Here is a 16,774-nt window from a genome sequence, read left to right on the forward strand (position 1 = left end):
CACTGTCTGTGTACCAGCGTTTTATCGCATATCTGAGTGTCGGTGTCTGCTGCTCGAGCTTAAAGGGCAAGAGAGTTCATCAGTCTCTCTACTCAGAGAAAACTTTGGACATTTCCAGAGTTTTGAGGAGGATTTCTAGAACTAAAGGAGATTAGGCCACCGTAAAAAGACTTCGCCTGAAAACTAAGAACTCGCCACAGCATAATTTCAGTGTTACTCATAGATATTAAAAATTTACCTAAAAACTTACCGGTTGGGAAGTTTTTGCACCCTACTTACCGTAACTGTTTCGAAGATGACGTTTTGTCCAGAAGTTCGATATGTATCAAGGAGTTTCAGCTCTCGAAAGCCAGTTGGTAGGTTACAACAATTTTGTAAACGCATGTTCGTAAACGTTTCTCGCTTGTTACGTCTGTTGTCGTCAACATATTGCAATAGGGGCTATAGGCTACTGTAACGAATTATCGGACGGTTGTAGTTAAATGGGTCGGTTAAATTACTTCAATGAGGAAAAAAAAACTTTCGTCAACCGTTCTAAAGATTGTCTATAGCCGATTCTTACGGTTGCCTATCATCATTTCTTCTTCAGCGACACACTTCCAGTTTACTTTTACGTTTGTATAGGCCTATTCAAAACAATACATAAACATAACGTGAGGCAAACTATGCATATTTAAAATGTCGTATTGGCATATATATATTTTTCCATTTTATGAATCTTTGATAAGAGCCTATTTTAATCCAAGTGATATTGAATAAATTACACCTGTTCGAGTTTATAGGGTTATATAGGCCTATATATGTAATTATAATTATAAATACCTCTTAGATTAGTTTATAATACTGTATGTAACTACATGATGTAACCATACCTTTTAGATTCGTTTACAATACTGTATCTAGCTACATGTAACCACACCTTTTAGATTCGTTTATAATACTGTATCTAACTACATGTTACCACACCTCTTAGATTAGTTTATAATACTGGATCTAACTACATGATGTAACCATACCTTTTAGATTCGTTTATAATACTGTATCTAACTACATGTAACCATACCTCTTAGATTAGTTTATAATACTGTATCTAACTACATGTAACCATACCTCTTAGATTAATTTATAATACTGTATCTAACTACATGTAACCATACCTCTTAGATTAATTTATAATACTGTATCTAACTACATGTAACCATACCTCTTATATTAATTTATAATACTGTATCTAACTACATGTAACCATACCTCTTAGATTAGTTTATAATACTGTATCTAACTACATGTAACCATACCTCTTAGATTAGTTTATAATACTCTATCTAACTACTTTATATTACTGTATCTAGCTACATGTATTCTTAACTACTCTTGTGGGGGATCTGTAGGTCCACATAACATAGGCTAATAGGCCATAGTCCTATCGCAAATGACCAGGGCTAGTATAGTACACTAATATGTGGAATAGAGAGTGAATGGAGGCTGGGCCTAGGTCTCAGTCATCCTCCTCAGATGAAGGGGATCTGTCGTATGATATCAACACACACACACACACAAACACACACATCACAAACACACACATCACCACCACCTCCCCACCTCCGTAGAGCTTGGTTTCCATGGCAACAAGGGATCCTGGTGTGTGTCTTCTGTATAATTACTTGGGCTAATGTGGCTCGCGGGGGTATAGAAGGGTATGGGGGTGGAGGTTTAAATAATGCTGACTCATTTTAAAGGGACCACTGTATCGCACACAAGATGAAAGATTCCCTTATTTCAAGTCACCCTACATCAGCTCATCTGAAATACCAAAAAAAAAAGTGTTAGTCATGCATGCCTTTATAGAATGTCCATGTATGACCATTTACTACTATGTTAAGTCATGTAAGACCATGTACTACTATGTTAAGTCATGTAAGACCATGTACTACTATGTTAAGTCATGTAAGACCATTTACTACTATGTTAAGTCATGTAAGACCATTTACTACTATGTTAAGTCATGTAAAACCATGTACCACTATGTTAAGTCATGTAAGACCATGTACTACTATGTTAAGTCATGTAAGACCATGTACTACTATGTTAAGTCATGTAAGACCATTTACTACTATGTTAAGTCATGTAAAACCATGTACTACTATGTTAAGTCATGTAAGACCATGCACTACAATGTTAAGTCATGTAAGACCATGTACTACTATGTTAAGTCATGTAAGACCATGTACTACTATGTTAAGTCATGTAAGACCATGTACTACTATGTTAAGTCATGTAAGATTATGTACTACTATGTTATGGCATGTAAGACCATGTACTACTATGTTAAGTCATGTAAGACCATGTACTACTGTGTTAAGTCATGTAAAACCATGTACTACTGTGTTAAGTCATGTAAGACCATGTACTACTATGTTAAGTCATGTAAGACCATGTACTACTATGTTAAGTCATGTAAGACCATGTACTACTATGTTAAGTCATGTAAAAACCATGTACTACTATGTTAAGTCATGTACGACCATGCACTACAATGTTAAGTCATGTAAGATCATATACTACTGTGTTAAGTCATGTAAGACCATGTACTACTATGTTAAGTCATGTAAGACCATGTACTACTATGTTAAGTCATGTAAGACCATGTACTACTATGTTAAGTCATGTAAGATTATGTACTACTATGTTAAGTCATGTAAGACCATGTACTACTATGTTAAGTCATGTAAGATTATGTACTACTATGTTAAGTCATGTAAGACCATGTACTACTATGTTAAGTCATGTAAGACCATGTACTACTATGTTAAGTCATTTAAGACCATGTACTACTGTGTAAAGTCATGTGTTACAAGTGATGAGAGATAGGGTCTGCTCCCAAATGGCACCCTATTGCCTATATAGGGCATGGCTTTAGAGCCCTGGTCACTATAGGGAATAGGCTGACATTTAGGATGCAACCACAGCTTCTTGAACTGCACTCTTTATGCACCAGTCTTACACAAACAGCAATCTGTACTGTATCTGTACCTGTTCCCGTACCAGTACTGTATATGTATCTGTATCTGTACTGTATCTGTACTGTATCAGTATCTGTATCTGTACTGTATTTGTATTTGTATCTGTACTGTATCTGTACTGTATCAGTATATGTATCTGTACTGTATTTGTATCTGTATCAATATCTGTATCTGTATCTGTATCTGTATCTGTATCTGTATCTGTACTGTATCAGTATCTGTATCTGTACTGTATTTGTATCTGTACTGTATCAATATCTGTATCTGTATCTGTACTGTATCTGTACTGTATCTCTATCTGTATCTTTACTGTATCTGTATCTGTATCTGTATCTGTATCTGTATCTGTATCTGTATCTGTATCTGTATCTGTATCTGTACTGTATCTGTATCTGTATCTGTATCTGTACTTTATCTGTACTGTATCTGTACTGTACCTGTAACTTCATCTGCATATGTACTGTATCTGTATCTGTATCTGTACAGTATTTGTATATGTACTGTGTCTGTATCTGCACTGTATCTGTATTTGTACTGTATCTGTATCTGTATCTGTATCTGTATCTGTATCTGTATCTGTATCTGTATCTGTATCTGTATCTGAATCTGTATCTGTACCTGTATCTCTACTGCATCTGTATCTGTACTGTATCTGTACTGTATCTGTTTCTGTTTCTGTTTCTGTATCTGTATCTGTATCTGTACTGTATATGTATCTGTATCTGTATCTGTATCTGTATCTGAATCTGTATCTGTACTTTATCTGTACCTGTATATGTACTGTATCTGTATCTGTATCTGTATATGTACTGTATCTGTACTGTATCTGTATCTGTACTGTATCTGTATCTGTACTGTATTTGTATGTGTACTGTATCTGTATATGTACTGTATATGTACTGTATCTGTACTGTATCTGTATTTGTATCTGTATCTGTATTTGTATCTGAATCTGTATCTGTATCTGTATCTGTATCTGTATATGTATATGTATCTGTATCTGTATCTGTATCTGAATCTGAATCTGAATCAGAATCAGAATCAGAATCTGTACCTGTACCTGTACCTGTACCTGTACCTGTACCTGTACCTGTACCTGTACCTGTACCTGTATCTGTACTGTATCTGTTTCTGTATCTGTACTGTATCTGTATCTGTACTCTATCTGTATCTGTATCTGTATCTGTATCTGTATCTGTATCTGTATCTATATCTGTATCTGTATCTGTATCTGTATCTGAATCTGTATCTGTATCTGTATCTGTATCTGTAACTGAATCTGTATCTGTATCTGTACTCTATCTGTATCTGTATCTGTATCTGTATCTGTATCTGTATCTGTAACTGAATCTGAATCTGAATCTGTATCTGTACTGTATATGTACCTGTGTCTGTACTGTATCTGTATCTGTATCTGTATCTGTATCTGTATCTGTATCTGTATCTGTATCTGTACCTGTACCTGTACCTGTATCTGTATCTGTACCTGTACCTGTACCTGTACCTGTTTCTGTTTCTGTTTCTGTTTCTGTTTCTGTTTCTGTTTCTGTATCTGTACTGTATCTGTACTGTATCTGTATCTGTATCTGTATCTGTATCTGTACCTGTACCTGTTTCTGTATCTGTTTCTGTTTCTGTTTCTGTTTCTGTATCTGTATCTGTACTGTATCTATATCTATATCTGTATCTGTATCTGTATCTGTATCTGTATCTGTATCTGTATCTGTATCTGTATCTGTATCTGAATCTGTATCTGTATCTGTATCTGTATCTGTATCTGTATCTGTATCTGTATCTGTACATGTACATGTACATGTACATGTACATGTACATGTATCTGTATCTGTATCTGTATCTGTATCTGTATCTGTATCTGCATCTGCATCTGTACTGTATCTGTATCTGTATCTGTATCTGTATCTGTATTGTATCTGTACCTGTATCTGCATCTGCATCTGTATCTGTATCTGTATCTGTACCTGTACCTGTACCTGTACCTGTACCTGTACCTGTACCTGTATCTGTATCTGTATCTGTACCTGTACCTGTACCTGTATCTGTACTGTATCTGTAACTGTATCTGCATTTGTACTGTATCTTTAATGTATCTGTATCTGTACTGTATATGTACTGTATCTGTATCTGTACTGTATATGTACTGTATCTGTATCTGTACCTGTATATGCATCTGTACTGTATCTGTATCTGTACCTGTACCTGTACCTGTATCTGTACTGTATCTGTACTGTATCTGTACCTGTATCTGCATTTGTACTGTATCTGTACTGTATTTGTATCTGTATCTGTACTGTATCTTGTCTTGTGGGGCATCTACATCTGATATGTGGTCAGGTCTGTATGACATATTATGAATGAAGGGTTTATTTGGTTGAACTCAAGCCTCCAAACTTTGTACAATAACACCAGTTTTGTTATTGCCCTTCAGAGATAAATACAGGGTTATTATTGCCCCTCAGAGATAAATACAGGGTTCTTATTTTCTCTCAGAGATAAATACAGGGTTCCTATTGCCCCTCAGAGATAAATACAGGGTTCTTATTTTCTCTCAGAGATAAATACAGGGTTCCTATTGCCCCTCAGAGATAAATACAGGGTTCTTATTGCCCCTCAGAGATAAATACAGGGTTCCTATTGCCCCTCAGAGATAAATACAGGGTTCCTATTGCCCCTCAGAGATAAATACAGGGTTCTTATTTTCTCTCAGAGATAAATACAGGGTTCCTATTGCCCCTCAGAGATAAATACAGGGTTCTTATTTTCTCTCAGAGATAAATACAGGGTTCCTATTGCCCCTCAGAGATAAATACAGGGTTCTTATTGCCTCTCAGAGATAAATACAGGGTTCTTATTGCCCCTCAGAGATAAATACAGGGTTCTTTAGTTGATTGGAATTGAATTGTGTGTGAGTATAAGAGAGCTGACAAATTGCTGTGTTGTGTGTTTTGTCTCTCCAGGTGTGTGTGAGTGAAAGAGATGGTGCGGTCCGGAGCTGATAGCTGACGTAGCTGTAGTAGGATGAGATGAGAGAGGATGGAACACTCGGACAGCCCCTCCACCCACAGCAGCGACCCCAACGGGTTCGTCAATAAAGTCTTCAACGTGTCTCTGGATGTGCAGAATGAGACCGGCACCGTATCTATCCAGGAGACTGGGAAGGGAGAGGGACAGGGTCCAGGCCAAGCCCAGGGACAGTGGCAGGGGGCTGGGGATATACAGGCAGAGACCCAGGCACCCCCTCAGACCCCTGGGAAGGAGGAGCACCCGGATGTCAACCGTAGACCAAGAGCTACAGGGGGCATCTGGAAGATCTTGACCCGGCGTAAAGCGGCCTCAGAGCTGGATAACAGAAGACCTCACTCCATGATCCTCCCTGGAGAGGCGGCCTCTATCCCTAAACTGTCCTTCGCTGACAAGGTCCGCTCCATCAAGAAGCTCCGCTCTCCAGGTGTCTTCAAGTGGAGGATGGGGAAGATGTCTTGGTCCAGCGCTAAGTTCAGAGACGGAGAGACGGAGGGCAACTCGTTCTGCCAGGACTTCCTTCCCTCGCACGCCCTGCACCCCGTTAGGAGCACACTCCGCCACCGCGCGAAGAGGCACTCGTATGCCGGACACACCGCCGAGTTCGACTGCTCATTTGAGGACATAGATCTGACAGCTACGCTGGACAGACACCATCTTCCCTCGCTAGTGGAGCCTGTTACCCAGAACAGCTCTGAGCCCACAGAGAGAGCCTCCTACACCAAGAGATGTCAGGTCCAGGCTCAGGCGCAGGCCAACCACTCCTCTAACTGTAACAGTACCTCAGCAGGAGTGTGTGTGGAGCAGAGTGTGAGGGGCAGCCCCAAGGCCCCGCTGGGTGGGAGGAGGTCTAAGGGAGCTGACGTGTGGAGTTACCTGAGGAGGATCTCTGTCCTGGGGAAGGGGAACCCGGCCTACTCAGAGAGGAGTTTTGACTCAGAGCTCCACACACTGGACAAGACCATGGACTCTGACTATGGCTCGGTGGACTTCGAGAGCATCAGGGACTTTCACCCAGCGGCTCCAAAACACTCTGACAGCAAAGGTGGACATTTTGGGGGTCTGATTAAGTTCTTCAGCAACGTTGCGGGGACGGCTAGAAAATGGCGGATGTCTTCTCACTCCTTCTCTCCTCCAGAGGGGAGAGGGGAGCGGTCGCCACTGGGCCACCCCAGAGCAGGGCAGCGTCTGGGGGACTACGTCCACAGTGTTTCCCAGACCCTCCGCAGTGAGGACCACCCAGAGTGTCCCCTGACACCCGGCTCACCCCTGACCCCTCACCCCCCTCGCTCCCCTGCCTGTGACCCTGCCTCACCCCCTCCTCTGATAGGCAGACGGTCTCCTCAGGTGGTGCTGAAGGCCTGGAGGGTGTGTCCGGACTCACCGAGCGTTAACGGCCTGGTGTGTGTGAGCTCATTGGAGATGGCCAGACAGACAGTCAGACAGACAGAGAGACAGACACGGCACACGTCTGTAGCTACAGTAGAGAAACACGTGCCACACTCAAGGCTGGAGAGAGAGACTCAGAAAGAGACAGAAGTACACAGAGACCCCTTAGAATGTCTGTCTACAGTGGAAGAGAGAGAAAGAGAGGGAGGAGAGAGAGGAGAGGGAGGAGAGAGAGGAGAGGGAGGAGAGAGAGGAGAGGGACACTCAGGAAATTATCTGGATTCCAAGGATGCTCTACCTGTCTCAGATCAGACACACCTTCCAAACGGCCAATCAGAGTTACGGGAAGGAGAGACCGTAGCCACTAGGGAGCCAGCAGGAAACTGCCACCAGGAAGTATTTAAGGTGAGTATGTTGATGATAAACATGAAAACTGTTTTATGTTCAACACCCCTTATCGAAAAAAACAGGCTTCTGGCAAACAGTTGTAGCAAACCTTTGGCCAATTTGCTGCAAATTTGCGGCAAGTTCATATTTTCACATGCAAATTAGTTTTGTGGCAAACTGTTGCGGCAAATTTGAGGCGACTTGTAAACTTCTGGCAAAAAATTCTGGGAAACTTAATTAACATTCTACTGTTTACTGCAAAAATAAATCCAATACAAGTTGAAATCATCAGCATGCTAATAAAGAAAAGAGCAAAGACTGGATATTTCCCAAATATATTGATTATTTAATATTTGTATCTAGCTACATTCACATGAGAGAAATGTGAACACTATGGGGATGTTGACCTTAGGATGTTTAAATGGGCAACTGCAGAATTTACATGAGGTAAGTGTTAATTGAGCAATAGCTTTCAACCAATGTAAGTTTAAAAGATCATTAACAAAATGTAAATAATTTAAACAACAAAAACTAAATCAATCCCAGTTCAGAACTATTGCCTTTTTGAGTGAACTTTGGAGATGGCTGCCCCGTGGAAGTCCTTCGTCCAAAGCTTGTTGAATACATGAACTGAATCAATCAGAAAACACAAAACAAAAACAAAATTAGGATACAGAAAACAATGACTGAAAACACTTTATATTTTGGCATCTTAAAAAGGTAGATTCAGCGTCTAATGGGTGGGTTTGGCTTTGGGAAAACAAGGGCAGCTGTTACAAAGTTGCCTTGATGTTGCTTATCACTGAAACTGGCATTATATATTTTCAGCAAGGAAACAATGTTTCTGCCTTGTATAAGTGCTATACAGTGTATATACAAACGATGTAGCTAGTACAAACTGGGACTTAGGCCTGCTAAAGTTTCTACCTTTTAATATGTGGCCAACTGTTCATAGAGACCCGCAGTATACTAGATGTGTCTTCAGCCAAGCCTCAACACAATTGTTTCAAACTTATCAACTAATTATGATATTCAGTCTAGACTGGGGACTTCATCATTAAGAGACAGTTGTCTACTAGTTGTCTCTTCTTCCTGACTGAGCTAGTTGTCTCTTCTTCCTGACTGAGCTAGTTGTCTCTTCTTCCTGACTGAGCTAGTTGTCTCTTCTTCCTGACTGAGCTAGTTGTCTCTTCTTCCTGACTGAGCTAGTTGTCTCTTCTTCCTGACTGAGCTAGTTGTCTCTTTTTCCTGACTGAGCTAGTTGTCTCTTCTTCCTGGCTGAGCTAGTTGTCTCTTCTTCCTGACTGAGCTAGTTGTCTCTTCTTCCTGACTGAGCTAGTTGTCTCTTCTTCCTGACTGAGCTAGTTGTCTCTTCTTCCTGACTGAGCTAGTTGTCTCTTCTTCCTGACTGAGCTAGTTGTCTCTTCTTCCTGGCTGAGCTAGTTGTCTCTTCTTCCTGACTGAGCTAGTTGTCTCTTCTTCCTGACTGAGCTAGTTGTCTCTTCTTCCTGACTGAGCTAGTTGTCTCTTCTTCCTGACTGAGCTAGTTGTCTCTTCTTCCTGAGCCAGTTGTCTACTATTTGTCTCTTCTTCCTGGCTCAGGTGTATAAGGCTTGGGTGGAAGAAAAGCAACATAACATTTAGTTATGCCTAATATGGCAATTCATATTATTGTTCCAAAATGAATTATTGCTAAATTACATCTCAATTCCATCCATGCAAGAAACCTTGAACTGGTGCACATATGTCCTCAGTTTGATTGAAGGCCTCAGTCTGTCCTCAGTTTGATTGAAGGCCTCAGTCTGTCCTCAGTTTGATTGAAGGCCTCAGTCTGTCCTCAGTTTGATTGAAGGCCTCAGTCTGTCCTCAGTTTGATTGAAGGCCTCAATCTGTCCTCAGTTTGATTGAAGGCCTCAGTCTGTCCTCAGTTTGATTGAAGGCCTCAGTCTGTCCTCAGTTTGATTGAAGGCCTCAGTCTGTCCTCAGTTTGATTGAAGGCTTCAGTCTGTCCTCAGTTAAGATTGAAGGCCTTGTAACTGATTGCTTCTAGAAAGAGAGAAGGAACAACACATGATCAAGATGAGCTACTAGTTTAAAGCAATTAAATATCTAATTGTAAAAAAAAAAATGAATGTATGGGCTACATTTATGAGAATAATAAATGCATTTGCTTACTTTATCAAGCTTGAAGATGATACACTCAAAAAAAAGTGTTATGAGGGAGTGCACCACAAACATCTTTCCAGGGTGTTGATGCATCCTTCTACCAATACAGCCTCTTCCAACACCACAGATAGCGGAAGGGTATACATCTGCAAAAGTGAAGTCTTGCTTGGATGTCAAGTCAGCTCATATTGTTGCTACCTTAGCTGTTGTGCTAGCTAACATACTATTGAACAGTGATACTAGCATATTGAAATGCATATTGGTATTAAAAGACAGCAACGTATTCACAAAAAAATATAATTGTTTAGGCAAATCATTAGTTAGCTAGCTAGCGATCATATGAATTGTGCAAAAATATGATAGCTAATGTTAGCTAGCTAGCTAAGCGCTAGCCAACTAGCTAAGCGCTAGCCAAACGCTAGCCAGTCAGTGGCGCTGACAGATTGAAACTGGTATCAACAAAATGTGTTTCACTCTATCCCATAAAACATGACATTGCTAACTAGCCATCAATGAACTAACACAATTTTTAAGTTTATTAGGAGGTTTAATTAATACGTTCACTCACTGGACATCTTTGGTAGATAGCTAGCTTGGTTTCCATTTTCCAGCACATTTTTCTAATCCCCTTAATTGCTCGTCAATGGTTACTGGCTTTGAAGTCATGTGTTCACCAGAAATGGCTTCCGGTAAACTGTTTGCCACTGCTGGCAATAAATATTGTATTATATTATATTATTTACCGCAGATTCACCACTAGTGGCAAACAATTGCAAACTTCTGGCAACATTTTGTGACACAATTTTGCCACAATTTGCCACAAACATTTTTGTAAGGGACTGCAAATAGTCAATTCAGGAATGAATTCAAATAGTTATTTGTAATCTGCCTGGTAATGATCAAATGTGTTATTGTAAGTCATCACCTCATTTTATTCAGTGCTATCAAATCATTCATTCATTCTACGTCATTATCAGATCCTGTCATGTAACTATTACATAACTATAACATTACAACATTGTCTCATTGTTAACCTTTTTAACCTTGTTAAACATCATCATTCTTTTGCTTTTTAAAAACAACAGAAATCATCTAAATGCTTGATGCAAGTCTCGTAACAGTTACTTTACAACGTTGAATAAGTAGGCTATAGGTCTGTTAGAGGTTGTGGGTAATATTCAGAGAGCAGCGGGTATGTTGTGGGTATTCTTTTGCCCCATCTGTTGGCCAGAGGAGGAAGTAGAGTCAGCGCTCTCTGTGTGGAGTGTTAGTTAGACCACAGTAGTCTGTCTTTCCTACCCCTTCCTGTCTCCTCCACACATAAACACACCAGCAAATCTTGTCCTAAAAAAACATGGGAATCTAGTTCTAAAAGTGGTTCCCAACCCAGTCCTCAGGGATCCCTTAGACATTCCACGTGTGTTCTATTCCAGCCCCAGCTAGTCAACTAATTTCCAAGCCCTCAATTAGTAACATCAGGCATGGTAGAGCAAATATGTGCAACAGAAAACAGTGTGTGTGTGTGACTGCCCCCACCCTAACTGCAGCTCTCCTCACAGATTAGTCATCTCATCTCCCCTCCGGTCTCTCTCTCACAGCAAGTCAGGACACGTCAGTCCCTCCTATACTGCATTACAGTGAGTTAGAGTAATACTGGGCTTGGTCTAACAGAGGATTTTCCTGTGAGGAAACTAAAATGGAAATCAGGGTTGTGAATGGAGTTAGATGGAATTGTTTCTTACATAGAACCAGATTGATTGATTGATCGATTGATGGATTTATTGATTAATTAATTGATTGTTTATTGATTGATTGGTTGATTGATTAGGGAGCTCTATCAGGCAGTGTTTTGAGGAGACCCAGGTCAGTCCAGTCCTGTTCTAGTCCAGTGAAGACCCCTGCCCCTCCCAAGCCCCCATACCCTCGCCCCCGTCCTGCCTCAGCCCTGGTCGACCTCCAAGTCTGCAGTCCCTTCCCAGAGGGCTGTATGTTTGCCGTTACTCAGCAGGCCGAGGGGGGCTCTCTGTGCCGGCACAGACGCAGGCCCGGTCCCATGATGCACCTCTCGCCGGGTCGAAGACGGGCGGGCGGTCTGGCCAGGCCATGCTCTGTCATAGAGCCCTCAGTTACCGTGGAGACAGACCCCGCGCTGAGTCACAGAGTAAGACCTCACACACACACACACAAACATACACACACACACACACACATGGATCCCTAGTCCCAACACGTACTGAATAAGACCTCGTACACACACACACACACACACACACACACACATACACACACACACACACACACACACACACACTATCCCACTGCTGAGAGAATGAAAGTGGGAATCTGACCAGTCTCTGCCAACTCTCATTTAAATATTGGCTGTAGTCCTCCTGGCTGGTAGGGCCAGTAATGAATCAACCACACCACGCGCTGCACGCTTTGATGGGAGGTGATTACAAACCTTGTATTTATACCCTCCTACTCTACAAAAATGCTGCACGCTCTGTCCCATTTCTAGAAGGCTGTATTCATACATCCTCCTTTCCTTCAGCTGCTCTTCCTCTGCTTTCTCTGCTTTTTAATATTCTTGATGGTTCTCTCGCTCTCTGCTCTCTCTCTCTTTCACTCTCTCTGTCCGTGGCCAATTTTCTGCCTCACCGCTCCCATACGTTCTGTCCATTCTTTATTCCCTCATTATAATAACTCACACTCTGAACTTTTCACCTGGAGACACATTCACCTGACTGGTTGGAATGATTCATATTGTATCACCTGACTGGTTGGAATGATTCATATTGTATCACCTGACTGGTTGGAATGATTCATATTGTATCACCTGACTGGTTGGAATGATTCATATTGTATCACCTGACTGGTTGGAATGATTCATATTGTATCACCTGACTGGTTGGAATGATTCATATTGTGTTACCTGACTGGTTGGAATTATTCATATTGTGTTACCTGACTGGTAGGAATGATTCATATTGTATCACAAGGTTGTATCACAAGGCATGCACTCAGAACCTGTGCACCAGAATATACTGTGGGTTTTAAATGTACTTTACTCTGAGAAGGAAAGAAGATGTATTGTTTGGGGGATCTGTATGTACTGTATGTGAGAGACGTTTGGTGTGTGTGCATGCTTGCGTAACGGTCCAGTGTGTTCCAGGCCCTGTCTCGTCCCCCGGGGGTGTCACCTTTAGAGCCCCCCCTCAGAGTGTCTCTTCAGAGGTGTCACTCCCTCCCTCTCCCCCCCAGCACCATCACTACTCTGACCCTGTTCCCGGGACACACAGGTACTAGATGAGTGTGTGTTGTATTTGTATTTTCTTGTCCTACAGGCTGTGTGTACACATGCCTGCCTGCCTGTGTCAGTGTGTGCATGTTGGTGTACGCATGCTTGTGTGTGGTGGTTGAACTGTCTGTGTGTCTGTCCCCTTCAGCAGACACCCTGTCATCCTCAGTGTGTCTTGGTGATGGAGAGACTGGCAGCTGCAGGAGGAGACTGCTCAGAACAGGCTCTGGTTCTGGTCCACTACAAGTCAACATCGTGAGTCACTGCCCACCACGTCCTATAATATCACTATATTAGCCTGTTAGCATGTTCAGTCACAAGTGACTGGCTGCGTCTCAAATGGCGCCCTATTCCCTAGAGACGGGTTAGCTGACAACGTCATGAAAACAATGTCCGCGCTTCAATGGGGCAGAAGGCTGTGTGTTGTTGTGATTCGGGATGGCCAGATAGCTAGCAACAATGACAGGAAGCTGCTATGTGGCGGCAGGTAGCCTAGCTGTTAAGAGCGTTAGGTCATTAACTGAATGATCGCTGGTTGGAATCTCCGAGCTGTCTTGTTTTGAGGGGTTTTGACTGAGGTCTATGCTAATATGGTTAATATTTGCTAGCTAGCTAGCCAACAACTGTAACGATGTATTTGAGAGACAAATGCGCATTGTGCAACTTTATTTATGTTTTCAATAAACATTGGAGACTAAATATAGTTCACATGTTATCAACAATCTAAGCCAACCCCATCTGTTTTGCCCCAGTCTAACTTCCGGGTTCTGGTTTGATGGAGACACTCAGGGAATATCTCTCTGCAATGCAGTTCAACAGTCTTCCTTCAGTGTTCAGTTCAACAGTCTTCCTTCAGGGTTCAGTTCAACAGTCTTCCTTCAGGGTTCAGTTCAACAGTCTTCCTTCAGGGTTCAGTTCAACAGCCTTCCTTCAGGGTTCAGTTCAACAGCCTTCCTTCAGGGTTCAGTTCAACAGCCTTCCATCAGGGTTCAGTTCAACAGCCTTCCTTCAGGCTTCAGTTCAACAGTCTTCCTTCAGGTTTCAGTTCAACAGCCTTCCTTCCGGGTTCAGTTCAACAGTCTTCATTCTGGGTTCAGTTCAACAGTCTTCCTTCAGGGTTCAGGTCAACAGTCTTCCTTCAGTGTTCAGTTCAACAGTCTTCCTTCAGGGTTCAGTTCAACAGTTTTCCTTCAGGGTTCAGTTCAACAGTCTTCCTTCAGGGTTCAGTTCAACAGTCTTCCTTCAGGGTTCAGTTCAACAGTCTTCCTTCAGGGTTCAGTTCAACAGTCTTCCTTCAGGGTTCAGTTCAACAGTCTTCCTTCAGGGTTCAGTTCAACAGTTTACCTTCAGGGTTCAGTTCAACAGTCTTCTTTCAGGGTTCAGTTCAACAGTCTTCATTCTGGGTTCAGTTCAACAGTCTTCCTTCAGGGTTCAGTTCAACAGTCTTCCTTCAGGGTTCAGTTCAACAGTTTTCCTTCAGGGTTCAGTTCAACGGTCTTCATTCAGGGTTCAGTTCAACAGTCTTCCTTCAGGGTTCAGTTCAACAGTCTTCCTTCAGGGTTCAGTTCAACAGTTTTCCTTCAGGGTTCAGTTCAACAGTCTTCTTTCAGGGTTCAGTTCAACAGTCTTCCTTCATTGTTAAGTTCAACAGTTTTCCTTCAGGGTTCAGTTCAACAGTCTTCTTTCAGGGTTCAGTTCAAAAGTCTTCCTTCAGGGTTCAGTTCAACAGTCTTCCTCCAGGATTCAGTTCAACAGTCTTCCTTCAGGGTTCAGTTCAACAGCCTTCCTTCAGGGCTCAGTTCAACAGCCTTCCTTCAGGGTTCAGTTCAACAGCCTTCCTTCAGGGTTCAGTTCAACAGTCTTCCTTCAGGGTTCAGTTCAACAGCCTTCCTTCAGGGTTCAGTTCAATAGTCATCCTTCAGGGTTCAGTTCAACAGTCTTCCTTCAGGGTTCAGTTCAACAGCCTTCCTTCAGGGTTCAGTTCAACAGTGTTCCTTCAGGGTTCAGTTCAACAGTCTTCCTTCAGGGATCAGTTCAACAGTCTTCCTTCAGGGTTCAGTTCAACAGTCTTCATTCAGGGTTCAGTTCAACAGTCTTCCTTCAGGGTTCAGTTCAACAGTCTTCCTTCAGGGTTCAGTTCAACAGTTTTCCTTCAGGGTTCAGTTCAACAGCCTTCCATCAGGGTTCAGTTCAACAGCCTTCCTTCAGGCTTCAGTTCAACAGTCTTCCTTCAGGTTTCAGTTCAACAGTCTTCCTTCAGGGTTCAGTTCAACAGTCTTCATTCAGGGTTCAGTTCAACAGTCTTCCTTCAGGGTTCAGTTCAACAGTCTTCCTTCAGGGTTCAGTTCAACAGTCTTCCTTCAGGGTTCAGTTCAACAGTCTTCATTCAGGGTTCAGTTCAACAGTTTTCCTTCAGGGTTCAGTTCAACAGTCTTCCTTCAGGGTTCAGTTCAACAGTCTTCCTTCAGGGTTCAGTTCAACAGTCTTCCTTCAGGGTTCAGTTCAACAGTCTTCATTCAGGGTTCAGTTCAACAGTCTTCCTTCAGGGTTCAGTTCAACAGTCTTCCTTCAGGGTTCAGTTCAACAGCCTTCCTTCAGGGTTCAGTTCAACAGTCTTCATTCAGGGTTCAGTTCAACAGTCTTCCTTCAGGGTTCAGTTCAACAGTCTTCCTTCAGGGTTCAGTCCAACAGTTTTCCTTCAGGGTTCAGTTCAACAGTCTTCCTTCAGGGTTCAGTTCAACAGTCTTCCTTCAGGGTTCAGTTCAACAGTCTTCCTTCAGGGTTCAGTTCAACAGTCTTCCTTCAGGGTTCAGTTCAACCATTTTCCTTCAGGGTTCAGTTCAACAGTCTTATTTCAGGGTTCAGTTCAACAGTCTTCCTTCAGGGTTCAGTTCAACAGTTTTCCTTCAGGGTTCAGTTCAACAGTCTTCCTTCAGGGTTCAGTTCAACAGTCTTCCTTCAGGGTTCAGTTCAACAGTCTTCATTCAGGGTTCAGTTCAACAGTCTTCCTTCAGGGTTAAGTTCAACAGCCTTCCTTCAGGGTTCAGTTCAACAGCCTTCCTTCAGGGTTCAGTTCAACAGCCTTCCTTCAGGGTTCAGTTCAACAGTCTTCCTTCAGCGTTCAGTTCAACAGCCTTCCTTCAGGGTTCAGTTCAACAATCTCCCTTCAGGGTTCAGTTCAACAGTCTTCCTTCAGGGTTCAGTTCAACCGTCTTCCTTCAGGGTTTAGTTCAACAGTCTTCCTTCAGGGTTCAGTTCAACAGCCTTCCTTCAGGGTTCAGTTCAACAGTCTTCCTTCAGGGTTCAGTTCAACAGCCTTCCTTCAGGGTTCAGTTCAACAGCCTTCCTTCAGGGTTCAGTTCAACAGTCTTCCTTCAGTGTTCAGTTCAACAGTCTTCCTTCAGGGTTCAGTTCAACAGCCTTCCTTCAGGGTTCAGTTCAACAGCCTTCCTTCAGGGTTCAGTTCAACAGC

The 16,774-nt window shown here is 42.3% G+C and overlaps 1 protein-coding gene across 2 annotated transcripts in view; it reads left to right on the top strand.

Moving 5' to 3' along the window:
• The window catches only part of LOC311107922 (uncharacterized protein), a 54,644-nt gene continuing 37,870 nt past the window's right edge, over positions 1-16,774 (top strand). The window contains exons 1-5 of one of the 2 annotated variants that reach the window (XM_084150524.1): positions 1-356; positions 5,999-7,856; positions 11,833-12,165; positions 13,177-13,303; positions 13,451-13,557. In XM_084150524.1, coding sequence (XP_084006650.1) covers positions 6,075-7,856; positions 11,833-12,165; positions 13,177-13,303; positions 13,451-13,557 — 2,349 coding nt within the window. In that variant the 5' untranslated portion in view covers positions 1-356; positions 5,999-6,074. The remainder of the gene's footprint in view (positions 357-5,998; positions 7,857-11,832; positions 12,166-13,176; positions 13,304-13,450; positions 13,558-16,774) is intronic. The other variant, XM_084150525.1, reaches the window with a different exon arrangement.

The sequence above is a fragment of the Coregonus lavaretus genome (assembly GCF_964263955.1).
Source record: "Coregonus lavaretus genome assembly, chromosome: 32".
Classification (NCBI taxonomy): domain Eukaryota; kingdom Metazoa; phylum Chordata; class Actinopteri; order Salmoniformes; family Salmonidae; genus Coregonus; species Coregonus lavaretus.